Source organism: Anoplophora glabripennis, unplaced genomic scaffold (genome assembly GCF_000390285.2).
Source record: "Anoplophora glabripennis isolate ALB-LARVAE unplaced genomic scaffold, Agla_2.0 scaffold280, whole genome shotgun sequence".
Lineage (NCBI taxonomy): Eukaryota > Metazoa > Arthropoda > Insecta > Coleoptera > Cerambycidae > Anoplophora > Anoplophora glabripennis.
Genome location: NW_019416356.1, coordinates 324,464 through 351,795, shown reverse-complemented (window position 1 = coordinate 351,795; position 27,332 = coordinate 324,464). Strand labels below are relative to the sequence as shown.

The following is a 27,332-nucleotide window of genomic DNA, read 5'->3' as shown; positions in this document are numbered from 1 at the left end:
TTTACGTTAGCAGTTTAGTTTTTCTGAGAAACCCGTGACCCCAGCAGGCGATCTTTACCCCTTTCCCCCACTTTTTCTCGTTTCAGCCGCGACCAGAGCAGGCCTTTGTCCAAATTTTAGCGTAAGGACCTAATGCCCCGTGTTCCTCATCATCCACACCTCTTCTAACAGCCGAAGATTTACATAAACAGCAACAGTAACCATATACCCGACGCAATCACGGTGCTGGCTCAGTTGGCTGCGGTCGCGCGGCGATATGTGCAGATAGAGTAGGCCGTGTGGCAGTGTATTGCACCGCAACAAATGAACCGCGCCTCGTAATAAGGATATTCGCCCGCCGAATCAGCGTAAGTGAACTAGTTTTAATGCGGTTGCTAATTGGCGAGGTCGACCGTCAATTTTTTTGGCGGCAAGTGTCACTGCGGTTTTTTTGTTTTGTAGTCACAGAGTTGTGGCAATGGCAATGTGCTTCAGATCAGATGCAAACTGTTGAATAATCGCTAGATCATTAATGCCAATTAAATGCAATGCACTTATAAATATTAATTAGACCGCGATAGTAAATATCAATTTACCGTTTGATGTGAACTGCATGATTATCAACTTTTAGGAAAAAGTGTTAAAATAGGCGGTCTCAGATTGTTTTTGGATGTGGTGGATCGTATTGGGATCAAAATTGTTGTTGTTTCGCTTAATTATTGTTTTAATTTTTTTTCTAAAGGCCCTAAAATGCTTGTTCGGTTCAAATAAAATCTGGTATGGTAATTGTTGTGTTTTAATACTGTCTGATATAGTAAACGTAATATGCGTTTATAGAGACAGGAAAAATATTTTTTGACAAAGAAGTTCTTGTTTTTTCATAGAAACAAGAATTTTTTAGACCTTCGATTACACATTTCTGGATTTCACAAAACATTTGATTTTAATAACCAAGTAAGTTCCAATTTTTTTGAGACAATTATATTAGATATGTATTGAATTAATGATAGTTAATAAATTTACGCTAAAATTGTTAAAAATACAAGACAAGAGAGTGAAGAAATCTTATTTATTTTATACAATAAACACTGAACTTAAAATCACCGGCAGAAAATATGAGCATTTTTGCTTAGGACTTGGAACGTACCTATTTAATTTTTTTCGAAAACTGTAATAAAAAGTCGACATTTTCGTTAAATTTTCAGTTGACAAAGGGAGTTTTTTTTGTTACCTAGCTGCGAAATACTTTTAAGTTTTACAACGCCAAAGTCTTTTTCATTCTAGAACATAAAACAAATATCAAAATAATTTGTATTTTTTTCGAAATTTACTAATGATTTTATTAATTACAATACACATTTTAAGTAATATCACATTCAATACAAAAAAGTAACTATTAGACCGATCAAAATAACTCATTGAGAGGGGAAAAAAAGAAAATTGTTACCTGAACTTTTATAAGTCGAAATGGTAAAGGGGCTTATAATAAACGAAAAAAAAAAAATAAATGCGTGAGCAGGGGCGGCGGAGGGTTGATTTGGGGGGGTTGAAAAGTTATGAAAAATTGTATCATTGGGATTTCTGGCGAAAGTTGACGTCAAACAAAGAAGTATCTAATACAAAAGTTGTAGATCATACAAAAATCTACAATTTTTGTAACAACCTCAAAATTTCCGAGAAAAATGCAAAAAACAGGCTTTTTCTTATTTTTTGGTTTTTATTTCTCATTTTCGCAAAAATAATTTAATTTTGACGAAATTTGGTGAAAGTATACTTTTCTGTGTCTTAAATAACCACAAATTTTTTTAGATAAAAAATCAAGAAGTTACCGAGTTATTCATTTTTTCCGGTTTTTAACATTACCTCAAAATTTCCGAGAAAAATGCGAGAAACAGTTTTTTTTTCTGATTTTTCGTTTTTTATTTCTCATTTCCGCAAAAATAATTTAATTTTGACAAAACTTGGTCAAAGTATACCTTTCTCTATCTTAAATAACCTCAAATTTTTTTAGATAAAAAAATTAAAAAGTTTCTGAGATATTAATTTTTTCGGCCGGAAACACTTTTTCTTCAAAGAAAAATTCTACTTAAAAAAATCATCGTACAGAATTCTGCCGGTAATCATTTTTTTCGTTTTGACATACTTTTTGGTGAAATAAAAAAAATTGTAATCACGGCTCAAAAACATGCTCAAAAATGCGAAAAGTAAAAAATTACTGAATTTTTCAGTTATTGTTGATAATTTGTTTAAATTAAAAAACATTCAAAAACTGATTACATCATTCAATTCTACGGAAAAAAATAAAAAAAACTGTCTCATTGTTTGACCCAAAACTATTTTTATACAGTATTGCTATAAACATAAGTCGAATAGTGAATAAATAAAATAAATAATAATTTTTTTTCCGTAAGATCGATTAGTGTACTTATTTTTTTTAAAGTTTGGTGAATTCATAGATATACAGTGTGTCCAAGATAAGGATGGGATAGCAATAGGATCAAGGAAACAGTAAAAGATACGGGGTGGCTCCGATTAGAAAAAAGTTGTTTTTTATACCTGACAATATGCTGTTTACAAAGTTTTAAAATTCCGGGTAATTCCGAAGATATCCGGAAAAACCCGAAATTTTGCTAAATTGTTTAATTTTTTCTGACTTTATTTGAAAACGAATTTTAAAATAAATTACATATTTACAAGGCCACTTTTTTTTCGCTCTATACAATGGCGTCAACATTTTTGCAATCCGACGTTTCGTCTTCGAGGGGCCATCATCGGGTTAATTTTTTTAAATACGACGCTGCTATTGTTATGACAAAATCTAGTCATTTTTAATTTTGAATTAGAAGATATTCCTATTGTAATCGCTTAAAAAGTTTTTAGCTTATTTAGCAAATTCTAAGTAAAATGAAATGAATTTTTGCAAGAACTGAATAAATACAATTGTATTAGTATTTAAAAAATCTGTGTTTTTGTAGAAGTTATTATTCTTTGAGTTCACCAAAATGTGACATGAAATGAACACGATATATTATCATGAAATTCTTTTTAACTAGAGAAAGTTGTACCGTATGTTTTGTGCCAAAACGTAAATGCAAATTTTGTGTTTGATTTAGAACTAACATACATAACCAGAATTTTAAACTTACCTACTTAATGATACAGTTTGTTATTTCCAGATAAGCAAGTCGGTATCTACGTTTGCCTTTTATAGTTGTGCAATTATATACATTGTTACATAGATAAAAAAAATACCTCCTCATAGTTAATTTTTCAGAAAACCGACATTGTAAATTTTCTTATAATCATGGTGCATACCTAGATAAAATAATTCCTACTAATAGTTAACTTTTTATAAAACTGGCAATGAGATATTTTCCTAGCAAATTTTCATATGATCGCAGTGACCACTTATAACGAGCGTTCAAATAAAAACGTGGTCGAAGTTGGCTCTGACACATTGGACGTAGGGAGTAGCTTATAGCGACCAACTTNATTTACAAGGCCACTTTTTTTTCGCTCTATACAATGGCGTCAACATTTTTGCAATCCGACGTTTCGTCTTCGAGGGGCCATCATCGGGTTAATTTTTTTAAATACGACGCTGCTATTGTTATGACAAAATCTAGTCATTTTTAATTTTGAATTAGAGGATATTCCTATTGTAATCGCTTAAAAAGTTTTTAGCTTATTTTAACTATAATTTAAAATTTTTCCTGTATACGGCTCTGAACGCTTTCAAAGTATCTATTGGATGAAGTCATAACAGTATAAAAGTCAATACCGTATAAAATATCCAACAATTTTTTACTACTGTTAGCAATACTAATTAGAAATAATAAAATATTTCATAAATTCGTATTATTTTTTTATTATGTACAACTTTTTAAATTATGGATTAAAAAAATTGTTGGATATTTTATGCTGTATTGACTTTTATTCTCTCCTTTCTCTCTCTCTCTCTCTCTCCCTCTCTCTCCTCCAATAGAATAGACAGGTAAGTATTTTGAAAGCGTTCAGAGCCGTACTCAGGAAAAATTTTTAATTATAGCTAAAAACCTGTTTAATTACAATAGTAATATCATTTAATGCAGAATTAAAAATGACTAGATTTTGTCATAAAAATAGCAGCGATATATTTAAAAAAATTAATCTGATGATGGCCCGTCGAAGACAAAACGTGGGATTGCAAAAATGTTGACGCCATTGGATAGAGCGAAAAAGTGGCAATGTAAATATGCAATTTATTTAAAATTCGTTTTCAAATAAAGCCAGAAAAAAAATTAAACGATTTTGCAAAATTTCGGGTTTTTGGATTTCGCGTCAACAGTAGACTTTGCAGTTAAGCAAATCATCCTGAGATAATTTATCATTTGTGCATTTGTAATTCGACTTAGATGTTTATAGCAATACTGTACAAAAATAAAGTTTTGGGTCAAACAATGAGAGTTTTTTTTATTTTTTCCGTAAAATTGAATGGTGTAATCAGTTTTTTAATGTTTTTTAATTTAAACAAATTATCAACAATAACTGAAAAATTCATTGTTGCCAGTAATTTTTTATTTTTTTTAGCATGTTTTTGAAATGTTATTACAGATTTTTTTATTTCACCAAAAAGTATATATATGTCAAAACGAAAAAAATTAATATCTCAGAAACTTGTGGAAGGGCGAAACGGGCGGTGACTAAGAGACGCCTTCATTATAGCCATCCTTGTCTATCACATGGATTTCTATGGCTTACTTTAACGCTCTCACGTAACTTCTGATAGACCATCGGTACTTTCCTACACTGTATATGTATCTGCTACCGTACTAGAACGCCATCCCCAATGTCATTTAATAGTGGTAATATCGGCCCCTGCGTCAGCTAACAGAGTGGCCGAAGAACGTCTAAAGCAGTGGCCTGTATAAGTTTACAGATGAGGCGAATTGAGATAAGCTGCTATTTCTTTTATCACATTCCTTATTTTGTTGACGCCAACCACTTATTTACAGTTAAATATACGAGTTTTGACAAATTTTGCAAATTTGTTAAATTGTGAATGTACACTTTGTTTTATACAAATTCTAAGTAAAATGAAATGAATTTTTGCAAGAACTGAATAAATACAATTGTATTAGTATTTAAAAAATCTGTGTTTTTGTAGAAGTTATTATTCTTTGAGTTCACCAAAATGTGACATGAAATGAACACGATATATTATCATGAAATTCTTTTTAACTAGAGAAAATTGTACCGTATGTTTTGTGCCAAAACGTAAATGCAAATTTTGTGTTTGATTTAGAACTCACATACATAACCAGAATTTTAAACTTACCTACAGTTTGTCATTTCCAGATAAGCAAGTCGGTATCTACGTTTGCCTTTTATAGTTGTGCAATTATATACATTGTTACATAGATAAAAATAATACCTCCTCATAGTTAATTTTTCATAAAACCGACATTGTAAATTTTCTTATAATCATGGTGCATACCTAGATAAAATAATTCCTACTAATAGTTAACTTTTTATAAAACTGGCAATGAGAAATTTTCCTAGAAAATTTTCATATGATCGCAGTGACCACTTATAACGAGCGTTCAAATAAAAACGTGGTCGAAGTTGGCTCTGACACATTGGACGTAGGGAGTAGCTTATAGCGACCAACTTAACCTCATTTCTCAACGAGCTGTATAGCAGCTGTCAGTTTCAATAACGTTAATGACTAAAAGCGTTTAAAATGGTGTTTTCTCAAGAACAAAAAGTGTTTATCATAGAGTCCTACTTTAGAAATGGACGCAAGATTGATGGAATATGGAAGTATTCTATTGAGGAATGTTTCACCCTCCTTGTTCCAAGCACTTTTCACACCTGTTCCTCAAAGAATTAAAGACATTTTCTAAGATGCTCGGGGTATTGTTAATTTCACGAATCTTGTCTATAAGTCGAGCCTGCAGATGGTTTAAATCAGGAATAGGCAGTTCAAAAATAGTGTTTTTAAGGTAAGGCCACAAAAAGAAATCACACGGCGTAATATCACATGACCTCGGTGGAAATTCATGTTCAGCATTGAGACTTATTAGTCGATTTTGGAAAACTTCCCTCAACATATTCATCGTCTCGCCTGCCGTATGTGCCCTTGCGCCATCTTGTTGAAAGTAAAAGTTTGTAATTTCGTTTTCTTCCAGCTGGTTAACAAAAGGAGCGATAATTTCTTCTCTATACCTTTGCGCAGTAAGAGTACCATTAAAAAAAATAGGTCCATAAATCCTCCTTCGATTGAGAGCACACCAAACTCCAATTTTTTGAGCGTGTAGAGGGCCCTCGACAAAAAAGTTATCTGGTTTTTCAGAAGACCACATTCTCATATTCTGTGAGTTTACGTAACCACTTAAATGAAACCAGGCTTCATCAGAAAAAAAGGTGATATTATGAAGTTCACCGTAGTTGTTTAAAAACCATTCACAAAATACAGCCCGTCGCGGAAAATCAACTTCATGAAGTTCTTGCTGACAAGTTAAACGATAGGAGAACAAACGCAAATCTTTTTTTAACACTGTGTGGCAGGTACCGACTGATACTCCCACCATTTGTGATAAAACACGTACAGAAGTTCTTGGCGCATTTTCCATTATTTGTTGGACATTTTCTTTTAATTCTTCAGTCCGCTTTTTAGGTCGGCCGCTTCCTTCTTTTCTTGTTACACTGCCCGTTTCACGAAAAACATTAACACAACGCTGAACTGCACTTTGAAAAATTTTGTACTCAACAACGCCGGGAAATTGATTTTGAAATTCTATGAAACATTCCTCAATAGAATACTTCCATATTCCATCAATCTTGCGTCCATTTCTAAAGTAGGACTCTATGATAAACACTTTTTGTTCTTGAGAAAACACCATTTTAAACGCTTTTTAAAACGAAAATATTCAAATTGATAGCGGCGATATAGCGCTTTGACAGATGACGTTTAAGTTCATTTGCTATACGCTACGCCCTACGTCCAAATTTTCAGAACCAACTTGACCACGTTTTTATTTGAACGCTCGTTATAAAGTGTTATTCTAATAAGGTGTACATAATTCAAACCGTCAAAAATGGCGGCAACCATTTTCCTATTGACTTTTCATTAGCAATCCTGCTGGGTGAAAATTGTAAGCTTCCTTTTTATATTCCATGGCTGTATTGACTTTTTTAATGACTATTTTTTACGAAGAACAAATGACCACTTTACAACATAATAAATACGGACAATAAATACTGAAAATAAAACAGCTGCAAATACCTATTTTTAGCGTTACTTAACGACATATCCTTTAAAAAATATTAAACGATTATTGGCTACCCTCCTACATTTACAGAAAATCCTACTCGGTGTCACCACAAGTGTTATTTATCTTAGAAAAATAAATGGTTGTTATTTATTGTTATGCGCCTCTTCAGAGTGTTTTTCAATGCGTTAGTATCCCTCCATATTTACTTAGAAGAAATTATTTTATGGTGCCCTCAAAAAACTATCTGTTTTTAAACATAAAGTGTGTCATATATTATCTGAGAGTACGTGCTCTCTCCATATCAGTCTCAGTTATCACTTTTTCAGAGTTAGCTTAAATTAGCTTAAAACAAATTTAATGTTTAACAAATCGAGATCATACAAGGTCAAGTACGTCAAAAAACATGAAGGGCGATTCTTTGAGTTATTTTAAACCAAAAAGGTTACATGAAATATATAGTTTTCTTGATACAGGTATGGAAATAAAAAAAAATACCTGTTCTAAAATATACCTGAAGACGTTTAGATGTAGGGTAATGAAACTTATAAAAATAAGAATTTTTTCATTAAAGGTAAATATCCACAAAATTCTGATATAAATTCGTATACAAGTGGTAGAGATACCAGAAGTCACTTTAACTAAAAACCCCATAAATTCGATATTGGATATCTCTTTATGGTGTTTCTAAGAATTTTTTTTAAATATATGATTAAATACAACGTAATTATGAAAATTTCAAGAAAACAATTGCCGCATTTTTCCCCTGCTACCTTTAACAAAATATAAAATTCCTACGTGATTGATTTTTTTCGAACATCACGATTAGGATGCATATATAAAGTGTTGTTAGCAAAAAAAATATTATTGACACGTAAAGAACTTATCTAAATCCACGCAAATGAGTGAGTCAATAACAATCTTGAAAATAACGACAAAAACAATAACAAACAGATATTGATATTAGGTATGTAACGAAAGAACAATTAAATTTCAACAAAAGTAAAGATGTTTATAAATGCTCGAAATCGATACCATTATTTTCAATACAGGAATTTAACCTTCGTTGCGTGCTTAGGTAGGTTCTTTTATAAACGCATTTTGTTTTGGTAATTAAATATCGTGTTCCTCAATTCATTATCATTATTTATGCTTTGCTCACTAATTTGCGAATAACTTGATAACAAAAAAAGATATCGAGCCCTTTTTGGTGTGAAAATGTAGCTATTTTTATGCTCTTCAAACTAACCTATAAAAGTTGTATCCTGCTATTTCACTTTTTAAAGAAAACGTGAAACAACTTAAACTTGAATAAATAACGCCAATAAATAAACAACACTTTCGTTAGAAATTTCAAACTTATACTATATTCATAATTTTTTTGTGCTGAATTTATTTATGTAAAGAAAACTATAGTATTGCATTTAAAATTTTTGGGAAAAATCCATAAAACGTCATTCTTTTGAAGTAACGCCTTATATAGGTTTCCATATTGAGGTAAATGACATTACATATCCACCACTAGATAAAGCATGAAAAGACGTTTCCAACGAGGTATAACACTATGGGCTTTTGATGAGCCAATCCTTAAAAAATGCATCTTTTTGATCAGACATTAGGTCGAGAGATAGAACAAAAATTCATTAACAAAAGTTATGCGTAATGAATCCGGCTTTCCATATTTGTACTATTTAATACACTTGAATAGGAAAAAATCAACTTCGTTTTAGTATGTAGATTGCGCCCCCTAGCGGCCGAGCTACGAACTTGAAAACTATTTCCAGCGATTTCTCTTGGTCGATTTATTAATCAATTTTTTTTTCCCGAAACTCTAAGGTCTATTATTTCTTTAATATCGCCGACCTTAGTGGGACACCCGGTATAAAGCAGATTTTTTGGATTAATGCCCGTTTGCACCGAAGTTAATAAGCATTACTTAAAAATAAGAAATGCTTAAGTAAGCTTTTTGTATTGCACCATACGTTAAGATCTTCTTAAGTATGGAAACAGGTTCTTAAATTTAAGCCTCACTTTGACAGCGACTTCTTCTTCTTCTTCCTTATTTAAACAGACTTGGAGCGTGCGCAAAACACCAAAATTTCAAAGAAAAAAAACGCGGAAAGTGCAAATAAAATGGTCAGTGTTAACGTGTGTGGTATTAAAGTAAGTAGTTGTAAAAAAAGCATTGTGGATATTCGATTGAATGACATGTTTGAAGATGATTTAGATGTATTGGAAATTATAGATTTTGGTTTTCCCAGATTAAATTATACAAGATCTGACTATTTCCATACAATGGACGAATTGAATTTTTATAAAATATTTCGTCTTACAACATAGACTTTTCTGCGAATTTTACCATTGATAGAGGAAGTACTAGAATAAAAGAAGTACTAGAATCTTGAGGAAATTATTATTTTTATTTTATCTCTGATAACTAGTCTTTTGGTCAACATATATTATTGTATATTACATTTACAACAAACACCATAGACATGACACGACAAACCGAACACCGAAATCTAACCTAACCTAATTGAAGAAAATCAGAAAGAACTAAAATACCTAAAGTAATGAAAGTTACTAGATTTCTGCGTTGTTGCAAATACATAGACGTACTTTGCTAAGTATAGTTTATGATCCGTCGGTGCAATGCTCTAAAAAAATAAGTATAACTTAATTTTAAGAACAATTTTATTAAGTTGTTCTTAGGATAATGTCGGCGCAAACGGGCATAAAATATGTTTTTATTTCTTTACAGCTAAGATAATACAATTATAAGCATGGAGGAACAAAAAAAAAAAAATGAGTAAACAAAGAAACATTTACTTAAGTAACCTACTACAGTCTCTAATCTGATAAATCTTCGACTGGGACTAAATTCCCTTGTTTTATTTTTCACCTCCATTGATTTATTACACTGAATTTACAGGACGGTACACTTTCGAAGAAATACGACTTCGTAACTGCAAATGGGGTTAATTCCAAGAAAGTGGCGCAGGGGTCTTCTTGGAATTTTTCTCAACAAATATCGTACGGATTTAATTACATAAATAGTTAGCCTAAGTTTCACCATTCTGCACCAATCTTCTTCAGAGAAATTGTACAAAAGATGATTCTTATTTCGACACTGTACCTTGAACTTGTCTCATGCTTATATAACTATTTGTTGTCTTAAAATCACTCAAATAATTTGTCCCTGATAGTGTGTCGACGTAGGTAATTAACACCCTGTGCAATCACATTATTTAACTAACATTTTGTTTTTCATTCAACAAAATCGGAATACCAAAATAAATAGGTACCCATAGCTCTTTTTCGACAAAAATGACAGTTGACAATTTCATTAAGCACAGAATTGAGGTTATGTAGAAGATCTTGTATATATACTGATTTGTGGATCTTGTCTACTAAAGTTATATCACAACTTTGACAACTATGTTTTTCCATAAATCTTACCTTCATGTTTTTTATTAAACTGCAATCAAAGTTCATATGTAAAAGTGCAGGTATGTGAAAATTTATACAATAAATTATCCCCACATCAGCAATTTGCGGATAATACACCATTTCGTAATATAATGAGTATAATATTAATAAATTACTGAATATTCTATCGCGGATGTCACGTTTTAGCTATTTGTTTACTGTTTTGTATAATTTAATTCCTCAATTAGAGTTTCCAGTATAGAATTACTGTAAGCAAATAATGCAAAAACGGTGCAAAAACGCGTATTTTCTTCTAAATGAGAAATAAATATTTCATTATGTTCAAATACTGTCCTGTCCTTTAATAATTACATCTGATTATAATGATTATTTATTACTGTAAAAACTGACTGTTTACAATTTTGAATACTAATTAAACAAGTTGGAAAACACCGTAAAATCCTGAGATAATTTACAGTCACTATACTTTACATTAAAAGTTAAATGTCCGCAAATCTGGTTTGGAACTAGTATTCGATTACAGTTCAACGTATTTTATCTAATAGCTGTTTTAATTGGCCAGGTATGGTTTCCATTTGTTTCCAAAACGTGAAAAAATTAAAAACAAAATACACAGGTGGACCAAAATTGTCAGTCTTTACAATAATATATGTTAAACAAATATATTTGTTTTTAATAATTTCCTTGACTTATTATGAGTAAAACACTTCCTTGATCCACAATAAAAACCTACCCTATACTTAAAGGCAATTATATAACTTTTTGCGGCTAACAGAACGATCTGTTCACACTAATACCGTCCTTTTAAAAGAGAAAGTAAACGCGACCAGCCCATCTTTACACGCGAGACTAGAATTCCCTGAAAGGATTTGTAGACCGCATGTGTTAATGTCAGAATATTTATCCGGGACGGGCCCATTTTTACACCTATGGGAAAACAGATAACTTCTACGTATATTATTATGTATGGTGGTATTATGATAATTATAATACCACTATGAACTGGCATTGCAAGTCGAAAACAACTACAATAATAGATGAGGTTAATATATACGTCTAATCTGCACCGAGAAAAGTGTTTATTGCATTAAGGATTGTACTTTTTACTTCAAAGAAATATCAGAAAAGTAGTATCGTCATAAAATATACGACTACGACCCAAAGAAAAGGAAATTTCTATTGAAAACTTCATGTCTCTGTCTGATTTGACATTAGATTGGAAATTAAAACTGAAATTTCACGCTTTTTTATGTGCTATTAAGCAGGTAGATGTTACAACCAACCAGTCGGTAAGCATACCCTTTCTATAATTTTTAATAAGATTGCACAGTATTTGAAACTAGGACATCCTGAAACATATACAGGCTATTTATTCCGAAGAACATCGGCAACGTTATTGGCTAATACAGGAGTTGATGTATTAACAATCCAGGGACATGGTGTGTGGAAATCAGCCACATTTGCAGAAAGTTATGTTGCTGATAGTTTAAGTAACAAAAATGAAATAGCCAACTGGATTTGTTACAATGACACTTCAACTCCAGGTTCTAGTAGTACGTCGCATCATGGTGTTTTAATGGATCAGTCAGATAATATTGAGAAAAATGTGACAATTAGTAAACGCGAGGGGAATAATTATCCAGATTTTAGAAATGTTACTAAATGTAATAACTGTACAATTACTATAAATATTCATTCATAATAATTAATAAAATTAATGTTCATCAAATATTTCTATTTATTTGTTAATAAAATATGCACTTATAAACTCGAAATTGTTTTTTTCCCTAGGGGGGAAATTACCTCACTTACCTCCCATTGTCGATAGCAACTTCCACTTCTACGGTAAAATCCACTTACGTCTTTAAAAACAATGTATTAATAGTCTATTTACTATAGTGGGAGCAGATAAAGAAATTTTCTACTAAAAACAAATGAAATGATCGCATTTCTTTAATAATTCTAATCAGTTAGTGTCAAGGTTTCAAATGAGCTATCCTATATTACATTTTATGTTAATATGGGAATTACAAAACTATTTCGTAATTTGCATTACATTTTGTTTTCATTATTTCTAGTAAATACCATTTTATCACGTAATTTATTGGGTGGTTTGTTTTCATATTCTTACAATTAGAAAAATATTCCGCTATATATTCCAATATGTCATAATTTGATTAAGAATTCAAATATTCATGATACTACTTAATTTTAATTCAAGCTTTTATCAACAAATTATGTCAAATTAAATTAAGGCAAAATTTATGACATGTTTGTATGAGCATATTACTTTGTTAAATTAATTGGTATTGATTGTTGACATTAAATGTTCGTGAATCGTGAATACTTTTGGTGTTTTGTTAAATGTAGTACTAAAATAAACGATTGGTTTGTTAATGTTTATCTATTTAGACGAATGCACTTTAAATTCGTAACACGAACTGACAAATATTTAATATATTTTTTAAACAGTAGGTGCACAAAAGTAATATTTAAAAACTTGTTTCAGTCAATCATTACAAATTTAAAAATGGTTTTACAAACAGCAGCATACCTCATAGTATTCACCCAACTATGCGCAGCTGACATTCACAGAGGAGGTATACTCTTCCCCAGGGAATCAGAAACCCGGCAAGTAGTTTCTCTGGACGGGATTTGGAACTTCGTTGTCCCAAATACAAGCAATCCTTTCGTAGGATTCGACTTCCATTGGTACAAGAAGGACCTGAGGGAGGTACGTATCTTTTCCCTACAAACTTCACTCCTGTTTCCACGACGAAGTGGTCTTAAAACGGACCCTTGCTGCACACCTTCAAAAACTTGTTTGATTTTCTAGCAGGCCGCCAAGTCGAAGGTCCTAATGATGCCAGTGCCATCTAGTTACAATGACATAACTACAGACTGGAGGATAAGAGACCACGTGGGTTTAGTGTGGTATGACAGGACCTTTTTCGTGCCGAAGTACTGGTCTGAAATAGGCAGGATATGGTTAAGGTTTGGTTCAGTGTCGTACGCATCCCAGGTGGTAAGTAGGCGATTTTTAGAAATAACAAAAAGTGTCCAGTTCTTAATTTTCAGTGGGTAAACGGACAGTTGGCTATGAGTCACGAAATGGGACACTTACCCTTTCACAGCGAGATAACCCAGTACCTGAAGTTCGGTAAAGAAAACAGGGTGACAGTGGCTTGCGACAATACCTTACTGGCTGATACCGTTCCGCAGGGACGGGTTGAAGAATTAGAAAGGTACTGTAACATCATTTTCAACAGAGATCGAAAATATAGTTAGCTTATTCCTGCATTTCAAAGATTTGGCTGGATTATTTACGATAATATCAAAAGTTAATATCATTTTTCTTCTTTAATTCCAGTGGTAGACTCTTCCAAAGCTACACCTTCGATTTCTTCAACTATGCAGGCATAGACAGGCCAGTGAAACTTTACACCACTCCAAAGACTTACATAGACGATATATCAGTATTAACCATCGATTTACAGCCCTCGACAGGTAAGTTCGTTGAATGGTATGCCTAAAAGACACTATGAAGTCTGCTTTGAAATGGTATGGAATCAATTAAATGGAACACAGACTTTCTTAATATTTATGGAAATTATTATCTCAATGCATTACTTTAATCTTCTGAAGACATGCAAATGCTGCAACTGAAAAATCACATGCTAAGAAAATTAACTTTTGACAACTGACAATCGGCTGCCGCCATATCATTTGAACTTAATTAGATCGAATATCAATTATGGAGTATTCAAGTAAAATCTGACGTTTTATAAGAATAGGGAAATCGAGAATATGTTAAAAGCGTATTATCTGAGCAGTGAAAGTTCATAGGCGGTAAAAATTTTATAAGCGAAAAGAATAAGAAGTAAGCAACTGATGACCTAAACCTAAAACATTACCTTTTAAATTGAAAAAAAATTATAATGTTTTCTTCGTTGTCGAAAACATGTTGCGACCTTTCCCGAGTTCGAAGCATTCTGGTTCACGTGCACAAGATGCACAAGGTCGACTCACATTTATGCTTAATTTTCTTAATTAATTTTCTCGAAAACAGAAGCATTTAGACCATCAGTTGATTAATAAAAGTTACTCATTTTTATGCCCTCTATCACCCTTTTAGGGAACGTAGTTATTTCAGAAATACTTTATATCATTTTAGAACCAAGAATAGTAATAATGACAATTATTTTTCTCAGCATTCTTGGAATACAACATTAGCATCGTGGGAGACGCAAACATCACCTGCAGGGTGAGTCTAATCGACAAAAATCGAAACGTCGTGGCCACTAGCGGAGACTACTCTGATGTCTACGGCATACTCAGGGTGGACAATCCAAGTTTGTGGTGGCCGTATCTCATGCATCAAGAACCAGGCTACCTCTACACCTTCCAGGTGAGCAACCGCTAAATTTACCTGATCTGAATCCACTTGAATTTCCTCCCACTGCTATTTCTACACATATCTCTTAAATTTTTTGTACTAGGTGGAACTGTTGGACGAATATGGCGACCTGGTGGACAAGTACAGTTTGCCCTTCGGCATTCGCACGGTAACGTGGACCAACACCTCCCTCCTAATAAACAACTACCCCGTGTACCTCCACGGGTTCGGCAGGCACGAAGACGCCGACATCAGGGGTAAGGGACTCGACCTACCCTTGGTGGTGAGGGACCATAATCTTATCAAATGGATAGGCGCTAACGTCTACAGGACCTCGCATTACCCTTATGCGGAAGAAATCATGGACGTTGCCGACGAGATGGGAATCATGATTATAGACGAGTGCCCCAGCGTTAACACAGAGTGAGTAAGATTTACAACAATGGAGCAGGTTAGCTTAGTTCAGGGATGCACATACCGCGGCCCGCGGGCCGCTTGCGGCCCGCTGTCGGTGTTTATGCGGCCTGCCAACGAATTTTAAAAGTATTCTACTCGCCGCGCTCCGGTCCAAGCATATTATTACGAGACTAGAAATCTGTCGCAGCAACTAGATTACAGATTCGCGAAACACGTCGATCCCCGAACAAAGTGGATGGTTCTCGATGTTTGGTAACTCGTATAAATACGACGCATCGCCGGTTATTGGGGCAGTTAAGTTTTGACTACGGATAAGCGAACGTTATACTGTTTGAGAACTGTAATCTGTGACGAGTAAATATTTCGTCGTTCGAACTTGGCTTTTACCGACTGTAACATATAATATTAATTTTGATATGGATAAACCAGGCCCCAGTAAGAAACGTAGTCGTAAGGTTGAAGATGAAAATCGACAGTTTCATGATATTTGGACCGAAAAATACTTTTTTATTTCATCGCATAACAAAATTGTCTGTTTAATATGCAAGAGTAGTGTTTCTATTCCGAAGGAATATAATGTGAAAAGGCACTATGAAACCCAGCATCCAACTTTTACCAAATTAACTGGCGAAAATCGAACGCAAAGAATTTCCACTTTACAACGGGAACTAATAGGCCAGCAATCTATGTTTACAAAACCAATTCAAGATGCTGAAACAGCCACTGAAGTTAGCTTTGAAATATCTCGAATAATAGCGAAAACTTGTCGGCCTTTTAAAGATGGTGAGTTTGTTAAGCAATGTTTGGATATCGCCGCAAAAAAAATTTGTCCGGAAAATGTAAAGAAGTTTGAAAAAATTCAGTTAAATCGGATGACTGTTCAAAGAAGAATTACCGCATTAGCAGATAATATAGAAGAGCAATTAGCTACGAAATCGAGAAGTTTTGAGTATTTTTCTATAGCGCTCGACGAATCTACAGATATAAGTTCAACTGCTCAACTATTAATATTTTTACGAGGTGTAACGCAAAATTTTGAAGTGAGTGAAGAACTGATTGGTATGAGTTCTTTGACAAGTCAAACCAGGGGAAGTGACATGCTCAAAGCTCTTCTAGAAAAATGTTCTATAATGGATTTGGATTTAACGAAAATATCTGGAATTACAACTGACGGAGCACCTTCAATGGTTGGAAGTACATCTGGGATAGTAACTCTGTTAAAAACATATTTACAAACTAAAAACATAAATACCAAGGAATTAATGCAGTTTCATTGTATTATACATCAAGAGGCCCTCTGTTCAAAATTATTGGGATTTGAAAATGTTATGAAAGTTGTAGTACCTACCGTAAACTTTATAAAATCACGAGGTCTCAATCACCGACAATTCAAACAATTTCTCGAGGATATTGAAAGCGAATATGGTGATCTCCTGTTTTACACTGAAGTAAGGTGGCTAAGTCGTGGGTTGACACTACAGCGATTTCTTAACTTGATTGAAGAAATCCAACTATTTCTGGCGGAAAAGAAAAACGACGTCCCCGAACTCGACAACCCTGATTGGCTGTGTGACTTAGCGTTTCTTGTAGACATCACAAATCACTTGAATGTCTTAAATACGCGACTCCAAGGCAAAGATCAATTGATTTCGCAGCTATACTCTCATGTTTCGTCCTTTCAATGCAAATTGAGTCTTTTCAGGACACAAATCAATTCAGCCAATTACGGCCATTTTCCGAACTACAAAAAAATTATGGAGAAGTTCAATAAAACTGACGTCAATTTCGCTCATGTTGAAAAAATTGATATTTTGATACAAGCTTTTGAAAATCGTTTTGTAGACTTCAAAAAAGTTAAACCGCTATTGGACATTTTCAGCAATCCTTTCAACATTTCACCCGAAAATGCGCCGGAATTAATGCAGCTGGAATTAATAGACATGCAAAATGATGATAATTTAAGAAACAAATTTAATGAAGGTAATTTACTCAACTTCTACCGTTGCGTTGATAAAAACGCTTATAAAGAGTTGCGAATAAATGCATTGAAATGCGCAAGCTTATTTGGATCGACGTATATTTGTGAACAAACGTTTTCAGTGATGAAACTTAACAAAACGAAAAACCGAAACCGTCTGGCAAATGAAAATTTGGAAGCAATTATACGTGTGGCTACAAGTAATGTGGAGCCAAATATAAAAAAACTTGTTAGTTCAATGCAATGTCATGCATCAAAATAATAAAACATGAAATATTACATTGTAATGATTACATAATTATTACAACAAACATTTTTGAAGGTTATTTTATTTTTATCATTGTATTTCATACTATTTAAAAATAAAAAATTTTGTGTTAATAAATATTGTTTGTAGTGGCCCGTCCTTGGCTTATATTTTTCCCGAGTGGCCCCTGTTCCCTATAAGTCTGTGCATCCCTGGCTTAATTTGTAAGCTTCCGTAACAGTCGTCAATAGTTGAACAATTTCCGAGATGTTTGCCATAGACCTCTGTAAGTTTTCAAAGATATTCTACCGCTTCCTTCTGAAGGAAGGAATTTTGAAATTGAAGTGAAGTACACCGGCCAATATTTATGTTTGCTGTGAGCATTGATCCATTATTTCTTAATTTTTACATATAAGTCGTTCCTCAGCCTTCGTCTTGTTCTTCTGGATGTGTACAGCTTTGCAGATTGTCTCTCTCATTAAAACTCCGGTTAACGGAATGCATCCAGACATCAACTTAACCATGAAGTACACTTCCAGTCAAGAGGAAACTGGATATCACCCTAAGGCATAACGTTTACAAAAAGCTAATCCACACAATCAGAAACAAGGCATCGTTAACGCAACAGTGTTTCAAGTACGCGTCATCAAAAGGAGGAATATCTGGCAAGCATGTACCGACAAGATAGATCACTTCTTAAAAAACAGTGTTAATACTACTTCAAGGGAAATAAGAGCAGCCGGTGTACAGTCTATAAAGTATACAATGGACTAGTGCACACACAAAAAAAAAGTTGGGTATACTTTTTATGCGACCTATATTTTTCGTAGTAATTTGGCCTCCTGAACACGAATCTGGGGTCAGAATTGGCCCATCACGTCACAATTTTTTCCTAACCTCAAAAAACTTGTGAAAAATAGTGAAAATTGATGAAAATTTACTGGGAAAATTTGGAAAAAAATTTATTTCCACATCAAATAGTACATTTTTATGTAAAAGACTCTGCTGAATTCAAATCCACTGTCAGAATTGAGCTAGAACGTGTGGTTTTTTTTCTAACCTCAAAAAACCGAGCAGGAATCGCTATTTTCAAATTCTGAGCGGATTTTGACCAGATTTTGTATAAAGGGGTTTTTTGGGTCGCTGATTACGAATATGAATTCACATTGTAAAAATTCAAGATGGCTGATCCAATATGGCGGGTGTACTTTTTTGAAATCCACCGATTTCAGTAAAATTTGGCATCATAAGGATTGCTGGTTGATCTCACCTTCATTAATCACACATCTGGAGCCAGATTTTCATAAATCAAGGTAAAATTTGTAGGCAGAGTCATAATTTTAGGCCGAGTAGGCGGCATTTTTTCGGCAAAGTCACATTTTTAGATTGAAGGCATAAGCAGATGCAGTGATGTGCTGTGTGGCAGTAATGTGTCCTTTTCCTTGAACTTTAAAATTATTAAGAAATAAAAGCATCTAAATGCCATAGGAAAACTGCATAGTAGTTAAAAAAATCTGATTGGAAAACCATAAGCCCATGCACGACTAAATAAATGAAAGAATAAAGTAGAAACTTTTTTGTCTTGTCCCATGGAAACAAGCACATCACACTACACATCATTACATGTGTAGAGTCCTTAAGTCATTTTTTTAAGCGAAGTCACATTTTTAGACGGAGTGGAATCTTTTACCTTGATTTATGAAAATCTGGCTCCAGATGTGTGATTAATGAAGGTGAGATCAACCAGCAATCCTTATGATGCCAAATTTTACTGAAATCGGTGGATTTCAAAAAAGTACACCCGCCATATTGGATCAGCCATCTTGAATTTTTACAATGTGAATTCATATTCGTAATCAGCGACCCAAAAAACCCCTTTATACAAAATCTGGTCAAAATCCGCTCAGAATTTGAAAATAGCGATTCCTGCTCGGTTTTTTGAGGTTAGAAAAAAAACCACACGTTCTAGCTCAATTCTGACAGTGGATTTGAATTCAGCAGAGTCTTTTACATAAAAATGTACTATTTGATGTGGAAATAAATTTTTTTACAAATTTTCCCAGTAAATTTTCATCAATTTTCACTATTTTTCACAAGTTTTTTGAGGTTAGGAAAAAAATGTGACGTGATGGGCCAATTCTGACCCCAGATTCGTGTTCAGGAGGCCAAATTACTACGAAAAATATATGTCGCATATAAAGTATACCCAACTTTTTTTTTGTGTGTGGCTGTGATTATCTTTCGAAGAAGTGAAGAGCGACATATTTCTCGAAACTTAAAGAAGTCTAAACCAATGACGCAGCAAGTACCAGACTCTTGTTCAGCCAATGGAATAAGCTGTTAAGTATGGAAAAAAATATATATATTATTTTTCTTCCAGATTTTTTATTGATTCGTTGCTGGCCAAACACAAGGTGTCCTTGACGGAACTAATAAAAAGGGATAAGAATCGTCCGAGCGTGATAATGTGGAGCGCTGCCAATGAACCTAGGACTCAGTATGCTGCTGCCAAGGAATATTTCAGGTAAAATAAAAAAACGTCACACGCTCCCTCTATATGTATATTAATTAGTATTTCCTTTTTTTTTGACATTTCTTGCGAGGTGCAAAGGATAGCTGGCGCTTTGACTCTTATTTCATTTTAATATACACCTGCCCAATAGTAAAAATCATTTACAGGACAGACTAGTTAAATAGAAGTAAAAACAATAAATATTATGTAAAGACACAATAATAATAATAATAATGAAGAAAAAAGTAAAAATAAAAATATAAGTACGTTAAAAGAAACAAAAAAGAGGAACATAAAGAAAACAATCACAAGCGTGCACTAGGATCCTGATGTAGTTTTTATTTTTCAAATGCTTAAATATGACCCGTAAGGGGGGCGTTTATGTGCGCAATTTTTTTGTACAGCTTTTTAAAAAATCTAAGCAAGTTAGAAACAATATCTGTGCACTCTACGAAGACGTATTTCTTCGTAAATGTATCTTCCTGTACATTTTCAGTGTAATTTCTTATTAAAATGAATGGAGGTGAAAAATAAAAGAAAGGAATTTTTCTCCACGGTATATTATTACAGTAATTCCGATAACAGAACTTTTTTGGCATAATCTTTTCTTGGAATTCCATCTCAACAAATATTGTACGGACTGTATACAAATTTTTCAGGGTATAAGACAACTGACAATATAGGTATCCAAAATAAGGAAAAAGCGTATTTTTTATCTCGTATGTTTATCTTACGTTTTCTGGATTTTTCACGACTATTGAACATACAGAAAATCGCTTACGGTACTACAAACATAATCACACCCCGCAGAATACTTTTAGGAAACTATTAACACATGCATTAATCACGATTATTGAGTATCTTTACAAAGCTGAACAAAACAAGAAAGGAACATTTTCTGATATTTTCATGTTCTACGTGATCATTCAATGCAAAAAATTAAAGGAAATTGTTCTAGTTTAGCTTACGCTTCATCACTTCCTACTTGTTCTATCATTGTCTTACAAAATTAAATCTTCAATATACAGCGTGGTAAAAAAGTTCTGCATAAAATTCATATTTTCGTTAAACAATTTTTTTTTCGAAAAACGGTGAGACCCGTCGATTTTTATTTGATCCAGGGCACCTTGTTATGTGGAAAAATTTTTTTTTCGATAATCCACTTACGGCAGCGATGACATAATTTTTTTTTAAATGACAACGCATATTTTTTTCGTTCGAAATTGATGACAGTGATAATTATCTAAACAACGGTGTGAAAATTTCGATGTCTTACATAACAATTTTTTTTAGAAAAATGCACCTTAAGTTCTTATAAGTGATAATTGTCTACTTACACTATTAATGGCTCCGAAAAGGACAAAGTTGACAAAATTACATTTCAAACGAGTAAAATTACACTAATGTTTGTGTAAGTCTAGCGAAATTGTTCGAATTGCCCACCCTGTACCATTTGGCATTGTCCTAAGCGTGTGTAAACGCCGTCTACACTTCGTTCAAGCATTCCCGGGTCGATTTGATTTATTTCAAAACGAATACGGTTTTTAAGTTCTTCCAAATCACCTGGTCTGTTTGTGTACACACGCGATTTCAAATAGCCCCACAAAAAAAAGTCTAGAGGTGTTAAATCAGGCGAACGCGGAGGCCACTCGATTGTTCCGCGTCGCCCGATCCACCGGCCAGTAAACGTGTTATTCAAGTACTCCCGTACTTGCACTCCATAATGGGGCGGTGCACCATCCTGCTGAAACCAAATTCTTTCCTCAGGAATATCAGGATCCTCGTTGTTCGGGAATAACTCTGCTAAGCTTGGGACCAAATCGAACCGCAGGAAATCCAAATAGCGAGCAGCAGTTAAATTTTCCTCGAAAAAATACGGGCCTAAAATACGACGCCCTATTATTCCCGCCCAAACGTTCACCTTTCGGGGGTGCTGATGATCTACTTCTTGCACCCAGTGCGGGTTTTCCTGAGACCAATACCGGCAGTTATGTCGATGCACCGATCCATTAAGATAAAAAGTAGCCTCGTCAGAAAAAATTATGTTCTTGAGGAAGTCGGGGTCTCCGTTACATCGATGCATTAAATCTTCACAAAAGTGGAGACGGCGGTCTGGGTCGTCCTCAGTCAATGCATGTATCAAGTGACCCTTATAGGGGTGAAATTTCTCTTTTTTGAGAAAGTTCACCACAGTTACATGTGAAATATCATTGTTCAATGCAATCGACCTTGTACTAGAATGAGGGTTGTCCTGGAGCTCCACCAGGATATTCAATCTAGTTTCATCATCTACTCTAGGACGACCCGCACGAGGAGCATCTTTCACACTACCAGTTTCCTCAAACCTTGCCAGTACCCTACTAACCGTAGATTGCGTAATTGGTGGTCTGTCAGGGTACGTTGCATTAAATAATTGGCAAGCTTCTTGATGGGTTCGTAACTTATCGCCGAAACCAATCATCCTCAAAATATCAATTCTTTCGCGTTCACTAAGTTTTGCCATTTCGAATTAAACGATTTCACCAAAGAATGTTAAATCGGTACTGATTTTTAGTCTTCAATATTTCAGGTAATCTACTCCTTTCAAGTAAACATTTCTTTGGATTTTTTTTTTTTGAGGAATTTATCGGCAAACTCGAAGACAAAAAGTCGACCTTAATTTGCTACATACTATTTGGATTTTGTGCGGTTGAACTTGGTTCTAAATTTTGCAGTTTAATCAGGATCCTGACAATATCTGATGAATAATTCCGCAAATATTACATAACACCAGTTGCAACTTAAGTTATCTGAAATGCTTTCTGCCGAATAAATTTTTTTCTAAGGCATTTGATCCGTAAACAGCAAATTATTGCATTCAAGAACTTAAGGTGCATTTTTCTAAAAAAAATTGTTATATAAGACATCGAAATTTTCACACCGTTGTTTAGATAATTATCACTGTCATCAATTTCGTACGAAAAAAATATGCGTTGTCATTTGAAAAAAAAGATATGTCATCGCTGCCGTAAGTGGATTATCGAAAAAAAAAATTTTCCACATAACAAGGTGCCCTGGATCAAATAAAAATCGACGGGTCTCACCGTTTTTCGAAAAAAAATTGTTTAACGAAAATATGAATTTTATGCAGAACTTTTTTACCACGCTGTATAGTCATTCCTTAACGTCAAGGCAAGAAGAATCTCATTACCATAAAAATTAGATAATAATGGACCTAAAATTGAACCCCGAGGAACCCCACATGATGCATATTGAACAAATTATAGTCTGTAATGAAGGTATGACTTAAAATAAATAATTTACCAGAAACACCTACGAACTCATGATATTTATTTTCATAAATATACAAATTATATGTACTTCATCGTCTTTCTTTCAAACAATATTAATAATTATAATAGATTAGAATATATAATAGATACATTTTTCCTTTTTCTGTATTTCGCCCATGCTATTTTTCTTTTTTGTCATCTGTTCCTTTGTTTATTTTGCTCGAAACCCACAAATTGTTTCAATCCGATGTATCTAGGTCAATTTTTTTTTGTTTTTTAGGAACGTCATCGACCATATTAAAAGTCTTGACATTTCACGGCCTACTACAATCGCGGAAGCACAAAATGTGAACGTAGTCGAATCGGTAAGTTATTTAGCATAATGCCGTATCAGTGTAAACGTAATAAAAGTATCAGTATTAGTACTCGATAAGCAAAATCGCTACACTTGACTGATAACGTCGTACGATGTTTTCGTACATAAATGTACGGTGTTTTTCAGAAAAACAGAGATAAAGTGCAAATTTCTTCAATGAACGCGGATATCAGCGACGACCTGATCGAGTGGTATATTATTTGTTTGTTTATTTCGATACAAACTCAACATATCTCAAAATATTCCACTTGGTAGAGAAGTTCGCATAGGTCAATGTTTCTCATTGACCTAAATAAAAACCCACAAAATTTCGTAGAAAATAAAGAAAATAATGCCGTCTAAACAAATATACGAGGGACGATCGAAAATAATTTCTCCCTGTTATAGCCCGGTTATTTTAAATTTAATAAAAAAATGTTTTACATAAAAGTTTTCTGTATTGTTGTCTGTTGTTTCTTTGATGTTGGTAACTACTTTTTCTGGAATTTTAGATTAAACAGTTTTCGATAAAAATTCGGCAAACCTTATATCAGTCGAAAGGACATTTCATTTGGCCTTCAACGATAGCAATTAATTTGGGTCATTTCATTTGAAAAAAAAAAGTTATTCGTCTTAATATTTACGGTCCTAAATAAGTTAATTATTTTCCAAAAATGTAAAAGATATAGAAATTTGTGCTGAAAAGAACTATCTAAACCTCATGTTCCTAACTATTTTATTTAGATTTATTCAGAAAGCTGAAATCGTGATTTTTAACAACCGTCGAATATCTCGGAAAAGCGGGTTCTAGGTTCTATGGTCAACAAAGTCAATCAAAATTAAGCGAGGAATTCGAAAAAGCACTTATACACAGGGTGTTCCATTTAAAATAACGAAATTATGTATCGTCCTTAAGAAACGGAGCACCCTGTATAACTGAAATATTTTACAAAAATGCCCAATATAATTCCAGAAAACTTTTATATAAAAAAACATTTTTTTAATAAATTTAAAATAACCGAGCTATAGAAGAATCTGCCTTAGGTGAAGCACCCGGTATAGACAAAAATTTATATTTTAAAAAATATAATGTATTTGTATTTTTATTGTAAAAAGTACACATATACAGGATATTCCAAAAGAATGGATATGCTTTAAATAACTCGTCAGGAAAGTGAGATGTCAAGAAAATAACCTTTATAAAAATAGTTGAGGTCTCAAGGGGTCATCTCTTGGTGATCCTTGAAGGTCATTTTCAAGGTCATTCAGAGTGCAATTTGAATTTTTCAATTAGGAGCTCCCATTTTTGTCTCCAGATTCTGAAAGAGTGGAAAATGTTGGATACGGTTTGATCCGTATGTTAGAGTGACCTCTAGAGGCCATCTAAAGGTCACATATCTCTCCTGAAGCTTTCATGCTGGTATCATACCAAATACCTTTAATTAAGAAGACTTTTGACCTCTAAATAGTCTCCTAAGTAAAATCATTCTGAACTGAAATTAGAAACCATGTCCGGGCAGAAATTCTCCGCTCTTTCAGAATTAAAAGTGAAAAAACAGGAGTCCCGTCTGAAAACAGTAGTTGTCCCTCAAATGACCTTGAAAGTAACTTTCAAGATCAAATTCAAGGTCAAAGTGATAGCTTCCGATGACCTCAACAACATATCTAGAGATCGTTTTTATAATGTCTCCCTATTTTCAGGAGTTATTCAGGCGTATCTATATTTCTGTATGTATAGTACCCATATGCTATATATCTGTATCCAAGTGCTTTTGAAGTACAAACGAGACACCTTGAAAATTTTTTAACACAAAATGTTCTTAAATTTGGTTTGAATCTTGAATTAAAAGTGTTTGCACTTAATCCGCCATATTTTTGTTAGTCCCGTTTCGTGGACATCATCAGCTTCAACCGCTACAACGGCTGGTACAGCAATGAAGGCAACCTGGACATCGTAACCGACTATGTCATCAGAGAGGCCACAGCTTGGCACCAGAAGTTCAACAAGCCCGTCATCATGCAAGAATATGGCGGCGACACTCTAGAAGGTCTTCATTTTGTAAGACACAGTCTAAAATGAAACCTTCTTTCCCTTTTTACTTATCGTTCCATAATTGATTTTTCAGATTCCTCAATATATCTGGTCTGAAGAGTATCAGGTCACTCTGCTATCCAAACACTTTGAAGCGTTTGATCGCTTAAGAGCCTCGGGATTCTTTATAGGAGAGTTTATTTGGAATTTCGCTGACTTCAAAACAGCTCAAAGTAAGTTTAACACCATCATAACTTTCTCTAAATACTTCCAAATCATCAGTTAACTAGTATTTTTATTTTAAAACCAAATCTAAAGGACGTAATCAGTTTATTCCCATCACCAAACTTAAGGGGCACCACAGGGATCAATATTAGACCCCAAACCATTTAAGATTCATGTACGTTGACAAATTTCTTATTTTTCAGCCTATACAAGGGTGGGGGGCAACAAGAAGGGCATCTTCACGAGGAGCAGACAGCCGAAGGCCAGCGCTCACCACCTGAGGAAGCGATACTGGGGTTTGGCTCAGGAATATTACAATGCCACGCCTCCTGAAGATCTCAACCATTACGTTGTGTCTAAGCCGCAATCTGTTCGAGTGGAACTGTGATAATATACATATAATTAATTGTAAATATTATTTACAAGTAGATTTTCTGTAGTTATATTTGTAAGGGTTAACATAAGTTTTAGACAGTAATTTGAATAAATTATTTTTTAAATGTGTTTTATTTTATTGGATAGCCCTTGTACTTTTTTGAACAACACAATTTTTTGTATTTAATCCATAATCTTAGAAAAATATTAGTAGTATTTCAATTATACATAAAATAAAATTTTAAAAAAATAGGATATGTTAATAAAAGACTAAATTAATAAAACATTAAAGTACTGATGGATTTTATTTAAGAAAAACCAAAAATTAAAAAAGCAGTTTCGTTCTTTCTCACTTATTTTTAACAATGCTACTACAAAATTCTTCTCTATCATTTTTCTTCAGTGCCGTTTCATTAAAACAGATGTAGACTTCGCTAAAGATAAAATAAAAAGGCAAAATGTTATACTATCAGAATCTTAGCCTTTCTCGAAAAATTTATAAATTATGCATGAAATAAAACTAAAGTGAGTCACGATTAAGTAAAAAAATAACCGAATTTTTTTTCATCAAACTATTTTACTAAATATTATAACACATGTCCTGATGAGAATTTGCGCAGTCGTTAATGACGGCACCGCAGTAGAGGGAATAGAGTCAGTCTACGAAGATTCACCGGCGCCCAACGTTGAGCGCCAAATTTGCCGTAAGCTCTTTATTTATTTATTTGGGTTACAAAGTAATCAATAGTAGGTTATGAAATTAATCTCTTAGCGAGAAAACGCGTAGCGACTGCGCAGTATCTCATCAGAACATCTGTTATGACATTTCGTATCGCTATGC

At 33.6% G+C, this 27,332-nt stretch overlaps 1 protein-coding gene across 2 annotated transcripts; it reads left to right on the top strand.

Annotated features, from left to right (window-relative positions):
* Positions 1 to 235: 235 nt before the first annotated feature.
* LOC108910686 (beta-glucuronidase-like) lies at positions 236 to 26,618 on the top strand. Of its 2 annotated transcripts, none has more exons than XM_018715381.1 (12): positions 236 to 347; positions 13,192 to 13,416; positions 13,519 to 13,707; positions 13,761 to 13,927; positions 14,053 to 14,189; positions 14,894 to 15,090; positions 15,182 to 15,501; positions 20,101 to 20,244; positions 23,785 to 23,869; positions 25,742 to 25,918; positions 25,986 to 26,124; positions 26,320 to 26,618. In XM_018715381.1, the coding sequence occupies exons 2-12, from the start codon at positions 13,213 to 13,215 to the stop codon at positions 26,502 to 26,504; spliced, it is 1,944 nt and encodes a 647-aa protein (XP_018570897.1). In that variant the 5' UTR covers positions 236 to 347; positions 13,192 to 13,212; the 3' UTR covers positions 26,505 to 26,618. The 2 variants fall into 2 exon arrangements, with proteins under 2 accessions (XP_018570897.1, XP_018570899.1); XM_018715383.1 differs by lacking the exon at positions 236 to 347 and adding an exon at positions 869 to 933.
* The last annotated feature ends 714 nt before the right edge of the window (positions 26,619 to 27,332 follow it).

Coding starts and splice junctions, on each gene's coding strand:
- LOC108910686 (XM_018715381.1), top strand. CDS start 13,213: ATGGTTTTACAAACAGCAGCATACCTCATAGTATTCACCCAACTATGC. Junction 25,919..25,985: donor CTCTAGAAGGTCTTCATTTT/GTAAGACACAGT, acceptor TTGATTTTTCAG/ATTCCTCAATATATCTGGTC. Junction 26,125..26,319: donor TGACTTCAAAACAGCTCAAA/GTAAGTTTAACA, acceptor CTTATTTTTCAG/CCTATACAAGGGTGGGGGGC.